Source organism: Zingiber officinale, chromosome 4B (genome assembly GCF_018446385.1).
Source record: "Zingiber officinale cultivar Zhangliang chromosome 4B, Zo_v1.1, whole genome shotgun sequence".
Classification (NCBI taxonomy): Eukaryota; Viridiplantae; Streptophyta; class Magnoliopsida; order Zingiberales; family Zingiberaceae; genus Zingiber; species Zingiber officinale.
The window spans coordinates 135,975,376-135,992,599 of record NC_055993.1 but is presented as its reverse complement, the minus strand read 5'-3'; the positions used below and the strand labels follow the sequence as shown (position 1 = coordinate 135,992,599).

At 37.9% G+C, this 17,224-nt stretch overlaps 1 protein-coding gene across 4 annotated transcripts in view; it reads right to left on the bottom strand.

Moving 5' to 3' along the window:
- Window positions 1-16,822, bottom strand: part of LOC121976919 (sodium/hydrogen exchanger 8-like) — a 106,297-nt gene extending 89,475 nt beyond the window's left edge. The window contains exons 1-3 of one of the 4 annotated variants that reach the window (XM_042529333.1): window positions 16,441-16,822; window positions 6,478-6,528; window positions 6,311-6,402 (exon numbers count right to left, since the gene is read on the bottom strand). In XM_042529333.1, coding sequence (XP_042385267.1) covers window positions 6,311-6,402; window positions 6,478-6,528; window positions 16,441-16,639 — 342 coding nt within the window. In that variant the 5' untranslated portion in view covers window positions 16,640-16,822. Of the gene's footprint in view, window positions 1-6,310; window positions 6,403-6,477; window positions 6,529-7,362; window positions 16,194-16,440 lie in introns of those variants that run through there. The other 3 variants (XM_042529332.1, XM_042529335.1, XM_042529334.1) reach the window with 3 other exon arrangements.
- Window positions 16,823-17,224: the final 402 nt, after the last annotated feature.

Genomic DNA, 17,224 nt, shown 5'->3' with positions numbered 1-17,224 from the left:
CACCCCGGAAAAGCTAATGTGGTTGTTGATGCCTTGAGTAGGAAAAGGACAGTCATTGCACAACTATCAATACAGAAACCTCTTCAAACAGAAATTCAAGGATTTAACCTCGAGATGTATGCTAGGAGTCAGGCTCCTAGCTTAACCAATCTAACAATATAACCTACCTTAGAGGGACAAAATTCGAACAGGACAAGCTATTGATGGGCAGCTATAGAAGTGGATACAGAAGGATGAGTCTAAGGGTTTGAGTTTATATTCGGTCAAAGATGGTACTGTCAAATATCGGGGCCGACTCTGGGTTTCTGGTGTTAACTCACTTAGAGTTGAGATTTTGACAAAAGCTCATAATACTCCATATTCTATACATCTAGGGAGTACAAAAATGTATAAGGACCTGCAGTTACTTTATTGGTGGCCAGGTATGAAACATGGCATCGCACGCTTCGAATCTGAATGCCTAACTTATCAACAAGTCAAAACAGAACATCAGGCCGGCAGAGATACTTAAGCTACTTCCAATTCCGGAGTGGAAATGGGAGAACATCATCATGGATTTTGTAGTGGGCCTACCGAAGACGGTGAAAGGCTCTAATGTCATTTGGGTGATAGTTGATTGTCTCACTAAGGCAGCGCATTTCCCACCAGTGAAGACGACCTTTTCCATGACTTAGTATGCATAGTTGTACGTCCGGGAAATAGTCAGATTGCATGGGATTCCCGTTTCTATAGTATCGGACAGAGATTCGAGGTTCACCTTGGCTTTCTGGAAAAGTTTGCATTCGGTCATGGGATGAAGTGGAAAAACTTAGCCTGTCCAAACTCTACATTCGGGCATGGGCTTGCCGTACTAAATAGTCAATCTGAGGGTGATACAAACTTTTCAATCGATCAACTACTATTTAGTACAGCATTTCATCTCCAGACAAATGGTCAATAGAAGAGGGTGATACAAATTTTGGAAGGCTTACTGCGAGCGTGTGTGATCGATTTGAACTGACGCTACCACTTATGGAGTTCACCTATAACAACAGTTATCAGTCATCTATAGGCATGACTCCTTATGAGGCACTTTATGGAAGGAAATGCAAATCCCTTATCCATTGGGATGAAGTGGGAGAGAGGGCAGAGGTGGGTCCAGAAATCGTGAGGCACACGACAGGTCTAGTAGCCAGAATCAAGGATATAATGAAGACCGCTCAAAGTCGACAAAAGAGCTATGCTGACAAAAGAAGAAGGGACCTAGAATTTACAGTTGGGGATCACATTTTCGTGAAAATAACACCGATGAAGGGTGTTATGAGATTTGACAAGAAAGGTAAGCTCAGCCCGAGATTCATTGGGCCCTTCAAGGTCCTAGACAGGGTGGGAACATTGGCCTACGGGTGGCCTTGCCACCTAATCTTGCATGGGTACATAATGTGTTCCATATCTCAATGCTACGCAAGTACATGTCGAATCCCTCCCACATGCTGAATTTTGAACCATTACAGCTTACCCCGGATCTGTCCTATGAGGAGAGACCCATACAGATATTGGACCGGCAAGAGAGGAAGCTACGGAACCAAATGGTCAAGATGGTCAAGGTCAGGTGGCTGAATCACACTGACGAGGAGACCACTTGGGAGACGGAAGCTGACATGAGGAACTGCTACTCGGAGTTAATTGGTAAGTTTAGAATTTCGAGGAGGAAATCCATTTATGGGGGAGAGGATTTGTAAGGTCTGACTTTATTTTTTTTAAAGAAAAAGTCAAGGGAGAACATGATAATAAACTCTTTATTTTATTTAAGGAGGCTAAATTGCTATTAACCAACTAATGGACTCATGGGCTCGGCCCAATTAGTAAGAAATGGACCCAACCCTAGGGTTTAGTTCTTATAAGAGGGGTGGTGGAAATTAAAAAAAAAAGGAGAGGGAGAGGTCTCGGCAGAAGAAAGGAAAGGGAGAGAGAGAGGTCTCGGCGGAAGAAAAGAAAGGGAGAGGGAGAGGGAGAGATCTCGACTTCGACCTTAGAAGGAAGAACGAGGCCACAGGGACGCCCTATCGTTGCTCCTCGTCGTCACCTGCGCCAACACCAAGCCTCCGAGCACACAAAGGCACCTCTTAAACCCGTTTCTTTCTACTTCTTTGAATCTATATATGCAGCAGGTTTTCGACCTTTCTTTCTACTCCTTTGAATCTGTATATGCAGCAGATTTTCGATCTTTCTTTCTACGCCTTTAAATATGTATACGCAGCAGGTTTTCGACTTTTTTTCTACTCCTTTGAATCTGTATATGCAGCAGTTTTTTGACTTTTCTTCCTACGCCTTTGAACCTGTATACGTAGCAGGTTTTTGAGAGATTTCTGGGTTATACGCAGCAGATTTTCAAGGGGGATTTGAGGGATAAGAGAAGCAGGTTTTTGAGAGATTTCTGGGTTATACACAGCAGGTTTTCGAGGGGGATTTGAGGGTTAAGAGCAGTAGGTTTTTGAGAGATATCAAGGTCACACGCAACAGGTTTTCAAGGGATATTTGAGGGCTAAGAGCAGCAGGTTTTTGAGGGGTATTTGGGGTATGTGCAGCAAGTTTTTAAGGAGGAATTGGGAGCTACAAGCAGCAGATTTTTGAAGGATTACTTGGGCTATTTGCGACAAGGTTTGAGAAGTTGTCGAAGGGTGTGTGGGTGTGTAGCAGATTTTGACGAATGGTTGGTCACTTGATGTTCGAGGAGGTTTAGGAGTGTGGATGTTTATTTAGCTTTAAGTAGTTAATGATGTTCATATTTATTGAGCTTCACGTAGTTAGTGATATGCATGCTTATTGGAGCCTATGTAGATTAATGGTATGATTGTTTGATTAGCTTTATGTAGTAAATGATAATCATGCTTATTTAGCTTTATTTAGTTAATGATATCCATGCTTATCGAGCTCATGTAGTTAATGTATACATGCTTATTTGAGCCTCATGTAGATTAATAGTATGATTGTTTAATTAGCTTTATGTAGTAAATGATAATCATGCTTATTTAGCTTTATTTAGTTAATGATATCCATGCTTATCGAGCTCATGTAGTTAATGATATACATGTTTATTTGAGCCTTATTTAAATGAATGGTATGAATGCATATTTAATGATGAAAAAAAATAAAAAATGACAATGATGATGAGGATTAATGGAAATTCTGTGAAGGGCAAAGCCCCAGAGGACCCAGTTTACAGGACAAGGCCCCAGAGGGATCCCAATACCAGATTCTCATATTTGGTCACGGCCCAGTGACGAGAATTGCTAACGCCCCGCCGTCTGGTACCATGGTTAAACAGATTGATCAATCGAACAAAGGATAAAGGATAACTGATGCATCTCCACCCAAGAATGATATATGATAAATGAAGAAAATGCTATATAATGTAATGATTAAAGGATACACAAAAATGTTGTGTGATACTCATAGTTTAATATTTTATGAAAAAATGCCTATATGTCTGCTTACTTATTTCTTTGACAATAAATTGTAAGTAAAGGTAGATTTAGTGATGCATGCAACTGGTTAAGGAATTTTTGCTACTATGGTTTGGAGGTGCTGAGTTAGACTCACTAAGTTTGGTTTGTGACAGGCAGGTGAAGAAACGGATGACGTTGGAGACTTGGACCCTTGATCACTCCCGAGGACCTTCCGATTCCGCATAAAGAATAAATAAATAATATTTATGATTTATAGAGAATAAAATAATATTGAATTTAGATCTCCAGGATGTTTGGCTAGTTTATTAATTACAAATAGTTTTCTTATTTATTGGAATGTTATATGGTGCATGGAATGTAAACTAAAAAAAACTTAGGGTCGTTTCAATGGCATTTGCTCAAAACAAAAAAAAAAATATTCCTTATAATTATATGCAAGGATCAATATTGGGCAAAAATCATAAGGATGTCCCATTTCACCAAATCATCAAAGGAACGCCCCAATTTAATTTATCATGAAAGAGCAACCCACTTGTTTTTACCTGTCAATAAAATACTCCTCTAAATCTACCCACTCAATCCGTTGCACCCCCACCCATCCACCCCTCCCCAAAAGTTAGAAATGAAACCCGCTTGGAAGACACCTTGCTTGAAATTGTTATGTAGCCTTGTTCCCACACTTAACTTCCCTTTTCTTTTTAAGTTTTTCTCATCTATCCCTTGTTGATATTCACTGATTCTCTACAAAACTAACCTGCACAAGCTGCATGGAAGACACCTTAGCACTGTGATTAGTTCACCGTGGCACAAAATGTTTAAAAGGTTTCATGGTTTCTTATTTAGGGTTATACTTCATCACAAGCAATTATGTATACATGAAAGAATTAAAGCCTATTAAAATTTTCATTAATTGTTGTAATAGAAATGTGAAGTAGCAATCCTAAAAGTATAATCAATTTGGAGGTTGGCAATCAGCATGGGTGAACTTCAAAGGCTTCACGGAATGTATATATCCACTCAAATTCAAAACTAGAGTAAACAATTTTCATATAGCAATTTTGGCAAAAATTATTACATAGACTTAAATTGATTTAATTTCACAAATAAGTATTCTCTGTGTTCCCTGAATCCTTTGGATTTGTACGATATATTTCTTTTTCAATTTTGAACATTTTGGGTTTGGCCAAAAATGTACATGAACCCAAATTGGTCTAATTTCACAAACAAATACTCCTCTTTATACCCTATACCTTCAAGTCATATATGCCCTCCTTATCAAATTTAGACCACTACAAGTCCATGTAGTGCAATTTTCAAACTCCTCTATTACAGAAATCTAAACAGGTATAATTCCAAAAACAAGCTCTTCTCTAAGTTCTATGGACCCTTTAAAGTCATTCTATGTCTTTCTTTTTCAGAAGGGGAGCCTTGGTGCAACGATAAAATTGTTGCTTTGTGACCAAAAGGTCACGGGTTCAAATCCTGGAAATAGTCTCTTGCAAAAAACAGGGTAAGACTGCGTACAATGGATCCTTCTCCGGAACCCCGCATGGCGGGAGCTTCGTGCACCGGGCTAAGTCTTTCTTTTTCAACTTAGACAATATAAGTACATGATTTTGGCAAATATGCTATATGCACTTAAAATGGTCGAATTTCACAAACAAACCCTCCTTTCAGTTTCATGGACCTTCAAGACTCATTTTATGCTTTTCTTTTCAAATTTAGACAAGTATAGGTTCATATAGAGAAATGTTTCCAAGACTGCTACATGGACTTAAAATGGTCAAACTTCACCACAATCGCTACTGTGTTCCATGGATCTTGTAAAGTTGTTTGATGTCTTCCTTTTCCAATTTATATCAAGATAAGTCCACGTAGTAATTTTGGCAAAACTACCATATGGTCCTAAAGAAGTCACAAAAGAATAACCTAAGTGAGGGTCAAAAGCATCAAGATCTACTTATTTAGAGATTTCCACAAGTGTTTCCAAATGTACGACAAACAATAAACTCAAATACATGAAAGCAGATAAATGAAGAAGAACAATAGTGTAAAATTAGAGAAGAAAAGACAGGAATTCGCCAACAGAAGGGAGACAAGGCAATGTGCAGAGAGAACAAGTGGCATTGCAAGGAAACGAAAAGGTACACTAGTTTGACAAAATTAAAAGGTTGCAATAATATTTGGACAGGCTAAAAGAGGACTAGTTGTTTTGGCAAGTGGGTGAGACTGTACCAGTGTAGACAACTTCAAAGGGGTTTATTTGCTAGAAAGTACAAAGTGGTGAGTCCTTGGGGTGCCCTTGATGATAAACTAAAATGGAGAGAACTTAATGATAACACAGAACAACCAATGTTAATTTATCCATATACGTTAAGTGATATTTGAAGTTTTAAACAGTCAGTGCAGCTATGAACTTGTAATCGAAATAAGGAGAACTTCTCCAACAGAGTTTTTTTCTTTAAATTTTTTTTAATGGATTCATTGATGTAGAAAATAAGGCATGTGTTATGCACATGCCTTGCAATGTCATTGATGCAGACCTAGGAAAGGTATCTACAAATTATAATTTCACTAGTATTAAGTTATTTCCTAGTTTCCATAAAGAAGCAATGGAATGGTAATATGTTATAGTTATATATCATTCCATCCATGCAGACAAGGAGAAACACGTAAACCTTTGCTACCTTCCAAGAGTGTAGATTCCATAACAAGAGTACGTTATTAATCTTTTACACTTCACTAAAGAAAGATTCCAGTCCAAAAAATAGAGTTTCAAATATTAATCGACATAATCAACTATATGAAAACATAGAGAATATAACCTTTTAATAATTTTCTATATGAAGATAGAATAATACCTTTATTTGATGAACTTCCAATAAAAATGAGCTCTCAAAAAGAAGAGCGGGAAGGAAAACAGATAGGAGAAGATTAGGATTAATATTTGCCCCTGGAAACAACCCAGTAAGCCCTATCACAGTCAGATATATCAGTTAGCATTAACTGCCAGTAGGTTAATACTTACAAAGACGGATGCCAGATCCTAATTTTCCTAAATCAATGTTTGTTCCATATTCTGAAAACAAAGTAAATTGGATAAGAATTGCATAGTGGAGGAAGGCAACCATATAAGTTAAGATGGAAAATGAGCTGTATAATACCAAATCCATTTAAGATTCCATCATAATATTGATTCAAGAATAACAGTCATACAGTGGACTACAGTGCTAAACTTGTCCACACACACTGCTTCAGTCAATACTTTCACTATAATAAAGAAAGTCATTTACATGCTCTAAACTATAAAGCAGATTGGAAGGTTGCATGGAATACACAAAGATGACTGAATAAGCTAAGATAGATGCATGATGTGGCTAAAATCATTCACTCATGTGAAAGGACTCATATGGAAGCATATGTTACTTCATTAAATGAATATCAGTTTAAAAAATTATCTAGATGTTGCCATCATTATAATAGATTAAGTTATCTACATGTCCTAAAACAACTTCCGCATTGAATATACAAATATGAAAAAATAGGATTGGATAGATTGAATAAATAGTCACTTGAATCATTAAGTGAAGTGGTGAAAAGGCTTCAATGGAAACATCGTCCCTTTTTTCTTCATCAAACTTTTTTTTTCATTACTTGAACAATCTGGTGCAAAATTATCAAGAACTTCTATCTACAAATAACATTTAACATCTCACTGTGTATCAGTAGATTTAGTTGCAAACTAGGATGGCCATTGGTCTAGAAGATCCAGAAGTATAGGCTGTATTAATCCTTGAAATATCTACAAAAAATCAGTCTTTCCTAATAATCTATCTAAGAATGGCTATAATGAACTAAAGCAACAACAAACATAACATGAATATCAGTAAGACCACTCAAGTAGCATAATAACCTCAAAGTTTATCTTGACACTTTGAACAGATCTTCTTATGCATTAGAGAACATTGGTCAATCTCGAGACCTGAGACATACTGTGCCTGTATTCACAGTCACATCCACATACATTTCTAAATCTTCAATCAAAAGGTATGCAGATCTTCTTATGCAGAAATTGTCCTCCACCATTTAGTATCAAAAAAGGTTATCAACAAATACAGTTGTAATTGCAAGGTAGTGTTGAAACATAAAAACATAGAAACACATAGGAAAGAAAGAATAGAGAGAAAAATAATGAGAAGACAATTGGTTCATTGTTGATATTTGTCGTAAGCTAACAATCCTATTTATACAGATTAACTAGACAATATATGAATACTAATATGACAAATACAATAATAGATAATCTTAACAGTTATGGAAATAATAATAATTATGATATGGCTACAATGTTAAATATGTCAAATCTTTGACGATTGAAATCAGTTAATTTATGATTCTCATCTTGGACCATTATTTTTGTTGTCATTACTCCCCGACAAACTTGACGGAGGGGCAGAACGACATTACTCCTCGATTGGGAAAGGACGGTGAAGGACGATAAGAGGGAGAGTTGCTATTGTTGAGAAAAAACTGAAATTAAGAAAAACTGTTTGTGATCACTAGAAAAAGGGCAACATTTTGTAGAAGGCTGTCGACGTCTAGAAAAGGGACCGCAAGGTGTTGCTACTACAGTTTTAAAGAAAAGAGTGTTGGATATATGTGAATGGAAAAGAAGTGGAGAGGAAAACAGCTCCGTTGTATTTTAGTCCCACATTGAGAGTTTTAAGGTGTATTGATTGGTTTATATTGTTTCACAAGCATTGTAGTTGTGAACAAATGCATGGAGAGAGGCTTTCTCTCACCCCTGAGTGCGCACAAGGGTGCAAATCTAGGGCCTGAATTGCACTCAATCAAGTTAACTCATGTGCAAGCATAACATGCACGCGTCAAATGTCGGATCGATTTGGACAAAATTTATCCAAGTGAATGAACCAACATTTTGCCACTCGAATCCAATTTTTCTACCGGCTCAAGTGCATAACTAGGGTTGTAAATGGACCAAACGTTCGTGAACAAGCTTGGTATTCGGCTTGGTAAAATCTTGTTTATGTTTGTTCAATACATACAAGATCAATTAAATAAACAAGCTTCAGCAACTCGTTAAACTAAACAAACAAGTTTGAACACGTATGTGTTCAGCTCATTAAGGTTCTTGAACAACGTTTGTCAACAATGTTCAAGAACAACATTCGTGAATCATGTTCATTAATAAAACTTTTATCAATATGCTAAATAAACAAAAAAAACACTTTTAAAATAAACAAAGTTTGAATTATCAAGCTCAATAATCAATTAAACAAGTAAAAGTTTCAAACAAGTTTGAACTGAGAGCTCGACAACATCTAAAGGAATCAAGCTCACGCCAAGTTTGAATTGAAAGCTCGATAACATCTAAACGAACCAAGCTCAAGCTCATCAAAAATAAACCAAGCCAAGCTTGAACAATCATTTCAAAAGCTTGGTTCATTTTAGGCTCAGTTTGGATCGGCTCGGTTACCTTATCAAACAAGCTTGAACACCCCAAGCTTGGCTCGACTTGGCTTGTTTACAGGCCTATGCATAAAGGATGAATTAACTGATGTTAATGGCGTATCCCAAACCTCCCAGCGTTTTGATCTGGGTGAGAAAAGGCGTTAAATGGTGATTAATTGGCCATTTAAATGTTGCATAAGGTCGGAGCTAGAAAAGAGGAGGCTATGATCTTGAGTGGTGTATGCAAGAAAAGTGATCTCTATCCACCAACGTTCTCCCACTGTTTTTCCTCTGTCGTGCATCCACTCGGCAGATCCACTCATGATAGTATTCGGGTACCTCTTAGTTCGCCGCGACCATCAGTGTTTGATGGGGATCATGGTTTACCGTTGTATCTTGGAAAACAGATGTCCAATGAATCTATTTTAAAGAAACTGCGTGAACCACAGACCTCGGTATCTTATATCTCTGGTCACAGTAGACATCTCTGGTCTCGGCAGACATCTCTGCAAAGGTCTCTGGTCACGGTAGACATCCCTAGTCTCGAGACATCTCTAGTTATGGCAGGCATCTCTGATCATGGCATACATCTCTGGTCTCGGTAGACATCTCTACCCAGGTCTCAGCCAAGCCTTCTTGGCCACCCATCTTTCCAAGCAACTTATCCTTCCCTACTTGGCAGCCTGAGATTATCAACTCATGGCATCTCAACAGGAAGTTAATTTTAGTTTGTAATTTCAATTTCAGCAAATCCCCTATCTCCTACAAGCAATCTTCATTGTGAAAGATTGCCCGACAGTCTTAAAACAAAAAATTTTCTATTGAGATGGCCACGAAAATGGTTGAGATACAACAGGCTCAACACGTGAAGACTCCCTCCACCCCCATTGGAAATATTTCAATGGGAAAGGCCAGAGAAGTTCACTAGGTTAACCTTCAAGCAATGGCAGCATAAGATGCTCTCTTACCTGACCACGCTAAATCTAGCTTGGTTCTTGACAAGGAACCTCCCAAGCATGCTCAGGATGCTACTAATGTCGAGGCCATCAAGCATCAGTGCAGTGGAGGCATGGACTCATTCTGAGTTCTTTTGCTGAAATTGCATCCTCAAATTCTATACCGACTCGTTGTATGTTGTGTACAATATAAAGAGAATGACAAAGGCACTGTGAGAGTCCTTGAATAAGAAGTACAAGATGAAAGATGCAAGAGTCAGAAATTCATTGTGGGACGATTCCTGGACTACAAGATACTTGACTCCAAAATGGTGATTCGCCAAATCCAGGAGCTTAAGGTGATTCTGCACGAGATTCACGCAGAAGGCATATGATGCTAAGTGAAACCTTTCAGGTGGCAGCAATCATTGAGAAGTTGCATCCCGATAGGAAGGACTTCAAGAACTACCTAAAGCATAAGCCGAAGGAGATGAACGTGGAAGAACTCATTGTTAGACTTCAAATTGAGAAAGACAACAAGAGTTCCAAGAGACAGTTATTCTATCAGGCTACTAACCTGTGAAAGCCAACGTGGTCAAGCACGGTCAAAACTCAAAACGGAAGAATCCTAAGTCTTCTAAGATGGGACCTAGGGAGGTATAAGCAAAAAGTTCTATGCGAAGTGCTTTGACCGAGTCGGTCAAATCTTCGGAGTGCAGAAAGTTGAAGAAGAAGTCGGAGGTCAACCTAAACAAGCAGAAATGGATGACCTTTGTGCCGGGGTCTCTGAACTGAACATGGTGGGTTTAAATCTGCGACAATGGTGGGTCAATATCGATGCCACCAGACATATATGTTGCAATAAGGAGCTCCTCCGCAACTTTTAAGAAATTAAAGATGAGAACAAATTGTTCATGAGAACTTAGCAACCTCGGACATCATAGGCTAAAGGAAAATGGTCCTGAAAATGACCTCGGGCAAGGAGTTAACACTCAACAATGTGATGTATGTTTCGTAGATTAGGAAGAATCTAATGTCCAGATCACTATTAAGTAAGCATGCTTCCGCATTGTTTTTTAGTCGGACAGAGTTGCTTTGTCTAAAAATGAAGTATTTTTAGGAAAGGGTTATGTAACTGATAGACTATTCAAACTCGATGTAATGGCTATTAAGCCTAAGGTTAATAAAATTGAAAATCTTCTATTTATATGTTTGAATTTTCGTGTTTTTAGCATGGTAGACTAGGACGTAAACTACGATGTGTTGCATAGATTAATTAACATACAAAGCATACCTGCATTCCATCTTGACCCAAAACATAAGTGTGAGATTTGTGTTAACACGAAAATAATAAGATCATTCTTTCAACATGTTGAAAGAAGCAAGGAACCACTCGGCCTAATTACGTGTGTGATTCAAAAGGTACACCGACATGTGGTGGGAAATGGGAATAAGTAGTTCATCACTTTTGTAGATGATAACACAAAATACTGTTATGTGTATTTTCTAAAAAGTAAAGATGAAGGTATAGAGAAATTTATTCTCTATAAGAATAAGGTTGAAAATCACCTTAATAAAAAGATTAAGGTGGTTCGAAGTGACAGAGGCGGTGAATACGTTTCACCATTCGCTGAGTTGTATGTTAAACATGAGATTAGATACAAAACAACCGCTCCTTATACAACTCAACAAAATGGAGTTGCTTAGCGAAAGAATTAAATTCTAAAAGAGATGATGAATGCTCTTCTATTAAGATCTGGACTACCAGAGTTCTTGTGGAGGAAGTTATGATAAAATCTAATTACCTTTTAAATATGGTGCCCCGAAAGAAAATAGATAAAAGTCCTTATGAGTTGTGGAATGGAAGATAACTGTCCTACAAATATTTATGAATGTGGAGGTGTTTGGCTAAAGTTTTGGTGCCTGATCTGAAAGAATTAAAATAAGATAAAAAATTGTTGATTGCATATTTATTAGATATGCACATAACAGCAGTGCATATTGAATTTTTTATATATGAGTCACAAATTCCGAATATACACAAGAACTCAATAATCGAATCGAGAAGTGTGTCGTTCATCGAGCATGTGTTTCCGTATAAGACCCAGGAGGAACCAAATTCCAAAAAATAGACATTTGAAAAACAAGAGGAAGAAGAAGATGATAAATTGAGGTTGAGCTTAAACGAAGTAAAAGAGCTCGAGTGAAAAAATCCTACAAAACAGATTTTATCACTTTTATATTAGAAAGTGAGTCACAAAGTTACTAAGAAGCAGTAACGTCTTCTAATAGACCTCACTTGAAGAGGTAATTGCATCTGAGATAGATTATATCTTATAAAATCACACTTGGGAACTTGTGTTCTTCCTCCGGGAAATAAATCACTAGGTTGCAAGTGGATCTTCAAGAAGAAAATGAAATCAGATATCACAATTGATAAGCACAAGGCTAGATTGGTAAGTAAAGGTTACCAACAACGAGAAGACCTTGATTACTTTTATACGTATTCTCCAGTGTTGAGAATAACTTTGATTAGAGTATTATTGACTATCGTCGCCCTATGGAATCTGGAAATAAATCAGATGGATGTAAAGACGGTCTTTTAAAATAAGGATTTAGAAGAGAAAATCTATATAGAGCAACCTAAAGAGTTTTTTTCTATGCCAGGGTAAAAAAAATAAAATTTGTAGATTTGTGAAGTCGTTATACGACTTGAAACAAGCACCAAAGCAGTAACATGAAAAATTTGATAATGCCATGAAGGAAAGTGGATTTAAAATCAATGAATGTGATAAATGTGTCTACATGAAACCACAGAGAATGACCATGTCTTTTTGTGCCTATATGTAGATGACATACTTATCATTGGAAGTAATGATAAGATAATTAAATCCACTAAAAATATGTTGAACTCAAGATTTGATATGAAAGACATGGACCTAGCTGATATGATTATAGGAATCAAAATTCTTAAAAGGACTTGTTCTTAGTCAATCTCATTACGTGAATAAGATTCTTGAGAAATTCACCAAAAATGATACTACGTTGGCACGAATGTCAATAAATATGAGTCAACATCTATCGAAGAATCAAAGAAAAAATATCTCTTAGATAGAGTATTCTCGAATGATTGGAAGTTTGATGTACTTAATGAGTTGTATACAATCAGACTTAGCCTACGTAGTAAGTAAATTGAGTAGATACACAAGTAATCCCGGTGTTGAGCACTGGAAAGGGATAACAAAAGTATTGAGGTACTTAATGTATACTTGTGTATATGACCTGCATTATACGATATATCCTGCTGTGATCGAAGGATACAGCGATGCGAATTGGATAACTTTGAGAGGTGTAGTTATTTCGTGAAAATCTTCTAAGCAAACCATAATAACCAGATCCATCGTAGAATCTGAGTTTGTAGCTCTTGACAAATGTAGTGAAGAGACTAAATGACTACAACAATCTTAGAAGATGTTCCTAAATGGCCAAAACATATGTTGTCAATTTACATACATTGCGATAGTCAAACGGTAATTAGTTAAGCACAGAGCCAAATGTATAATGGTAAGTCTAGACATATACATCGTAGACATAATACCGTTAGACAATTACTCTCAAGGAGTGTTATCACTTGTGAAGTTAAAAGATAACCTAGTGGATCCACTAACCAAAGAGTTAAATCGAGAATTAGTTGCAAGCTCATCACGAGAGATAGGCTTAATGCCGACAAAAACTAGTGGTATAAAGGAAACCCAACCTGTGTACGCTGGAAATCACAAGAACTAGGTTCAATAGGATAACCTAACTATACCAACTAAGTGGGGAAACTACCCAATGAAAGGATGGAAGTTAAGCATATGACTTTACTCTTAAGAGATCACCCATGTGAAAAAGAAGTGGAGTCGCTTCGAAGAAAATTAGAGGCACAATTCTTAGAACTTCTCATAAAACTAGGCGTGTTCATAGCCAAGAATGAACTGAGTTGTATCAGGGAGAGTCTTGGGTGAGATATGTCAATGCTTACATAGATGGCACACCAGTTCAAGGGCATCGTGTTTACTATAGTAAACAAATCTTTACAAGGGAAGGTTCAAAGGGTAAAACATACTTGTCCTATACAAGATTCAACTGTTGAATGTTATCACATACCCTATTTCCATTTGGGGGATTATTGGATATACATGAATGGAAAAGAAGTGGAGAGGAAAGACGCTCCATTCACATTGTGAATGGGACTTTAGTCCTACATTAAGAGTTTCAAAGTATATTGGTTGGTTTATATTGTTTCACAAGCATTGCAGTTGTAAACAAATGCATGGGGAGAGACTTTCTCTCACGCTTGGGTGCGCAAGGATGCAAATCTATGACCCGGATTATACTGAACCAAGTTGACTCTTGTGCGAGCACAACCTACGCGCGACGAATGTCGGATTGATTAGAGCCAAATTTATCCAAGGGAATGAACCAACATTTTGCTACTCAAATCCAATTTTATTATCTACTCAAGTGCATAACGGATGCATTAACTGATGTTAATGGTGCATCTAAAACCTCTAAGCATTTTGATCCAGGTGAGTAAAGGCACTAAATGGCGATTAATTGGCCAATTAAATGTTGAATAAGGTTGGAGCTCCTATAAAAGAGGATGTTATGATCTTGAGCGATGTGTGCATGAAATGTGATCGCTATCCACCTACATTCTCCCACTGTTTTTTGTCTGTCCTACATCTGCTCAGTAGATTCACTCGTGATAGCATTCAGGTACCTTTTAGTTCGCTGCAATTATCAATGCTTGGTGGGGATCGCAATTTACCGTTGTATCATGGGAAACAGCTAGAGATGACGAATCTGTTTTAAGGAAACTGCTTGAACAGCGGACCTCGGTATCTTCTATATTTGGTCACGGCATACATCTCTGCACACGTTCTGGACACGGCAAACATCTCTGCACACATCTCTGGTCATGGCTCTGGTCACAACAGACGTCTCTAGTCACGGCAAACATCTATGGTCACGACAGACATCTCAAGTCTGAAGTTGATTTTAATTTGTAATTTTAATTTCAACAAATCCTCTATCTCCGACAAACAATCTTCATTGTGAAAGATTGCCCAACAAAGAGAAGAAATGTTGTAGGTGGAAAAGGAAAAGCATGGGGCGACTAACTTCTGTAGGAGAGGAGGGTTTAGCTGAAGGAAGAAGTTGGAAGAAAGGAAGAAGAATAAAAAGGGAAAGAAAAAAAGAATTGAGAGGTGCATGAAAAGGAGAAGGACAGAAGTGTTGGAAATTAAACTTATTTTTGGATAGAGATAAAATTAGAAGATAGAGATAGAATATTATGGATAGATATAGAATAGATGAGATGACAATTATGGATAAGAATGAATGTTCATGAGATATAGATAAAGTTAGAAGATAGAGACAGAATATTATATACAAAGATAGAATAAATGGGGACCGGATCCTCTGGTCCCCTTGTCCTGGACCGGGACAAGGGGATTGGTGAGGGGCAATGGGCCCCCACCTGTTAAAGGTGGCAGGTGGGGGGCATTGCCCCCCACCAATGCAAAGGCTGGACCATGAATTGGTCCAGCCTTTGCGGACCAGAGGATCCGTCCCCGAATAAATGAAGTGTCAATTGTTGATAAGAATGAGTGTTCGTGATAAAAAATAAAATTGTCTAGATTCAATGCTTTTGATATTAGTGGTTATCCAATAAGACTATAAATATATTACTTTTCAATAAATGAAAATGAATGGTGTTAACATTTATTTTCTTATTTTCCTCTTTCGCGTAAAGTCCATTTCTTCTCGCATAATTCTTTTTCCAACAAGAAGGTCCGTCACCGGAGGAGCTTTAGAGGAAAGCTGCTGAGAAAAGGAGAGGAGCCGTGGCCTGTTGCTGGAAAAGAAAACAGCTAGCCTTGGACCTCAGCTAACCTGTTGCTGGAAATAAAAGAGGAAGGCTGCCGGGACAGAGAAAAACTACTGGTGTTGTCCGGAAGATCAAGCGATGTCGGAAGAAAGAACGGTGGAAGAGAGGAAACAAGGAAAGAATGTTTGCTGCCGTGGGCTGAAAAAAACTCAGAAGAAGCTTGTTGTTCTTGAAATTAAGGGAACAAGAAAAGTGAGTTCAGGAAAGGGCAGATGATGTAGGCAGCAAAAATACTTCTTTTGATGGTTAGCAAAAGAAAATTTGCTGCTGTGGAGGAGGGATTGAAGGTTGTTTCTGTTGATGAGGAGGGAACAGATGGTGGAGGCGGCGGAGACGCTGACGGAGGTGGCGGCGGTGGCGCCTGGCACATGGTATTGGCGCAAGGATACTGCTGCTGGCTAGCTGGCTAGCTGGCAGGTTGAAAGAATTAATTGGAGAAAAAAAAATTATAATTAAAAAAAATATTAAAAAAAAAAGGACAAAGTTCACGTGTAAATACATAGAAAAGAAAGAATATAAAAAACAACGAGAAGATAATTATTTCGTTGATATTTGTCATAAATTAACAAATCTAATTATATATATTAACTAGATGATATATAAACCGTGTAATTATGGCAAATACAATGACAAAGAAAGGGAGACGAACCGATGGATCCAAGGCCGATGCCGAGGATGAGCAGCGCGACAGTGTAGGGGACGCGCGTCCCATTCAGTAGATGCCTCGATGCTATTCCGAGCAAGAGCGATATCCCGAAAAAGATCACGGCGTCATCCGGCGACGGGCCCTCGTTCTGATTGAGACTCCCGGAGTCGTGCGGAGCAGGAACCTCCGCGACCGCCGCCATTCTCCACCTCCCTTGACCTCGGCAAGCCAGCGCCGCCACCTCCAAATCCAAAACCTCGCCGAGAGATCGCCACCCCCGGCCCGACGAGGACGAGGAGAAGAGGACAGTGAGATCTCGCAGCTCCCTCCGCGCCCTCCTTCTATTTGTCAGATCCAAAGAGTTTTGGGTGCAGAAGAATAAAAAGAGGCCAATAAAACAAAAAATAAAAAACGACAATTTACTAAAAGGATGTATCACCACATTTTAGTAATTAACAAAAGAAAGAGATTTGATTACTTTTTTTAACAAGTAAAGAGAGAAGTAGAGAAAGGTTGCATGTAGAAGTAATTATCAGGAGGGATGAATAAGAAGATTAGATATATTGATGGACACTTTGATAATTACCAAAATGTAATATATGTTTTGGTCAATTTATAGAGTCAGTTTTTAGTAAATTGCCGAATAAAAAGTAGTCAGGTCCCGCTTAACAGTCTGTTTGGAATGATATAAAATTTAATTCCTTTTAGAATTGGAATTGAATTCAATGTTTTGGAATGATTTTTTAACTAAAAATTGATATGAAATTCAATTGCAATTCCATTAAAT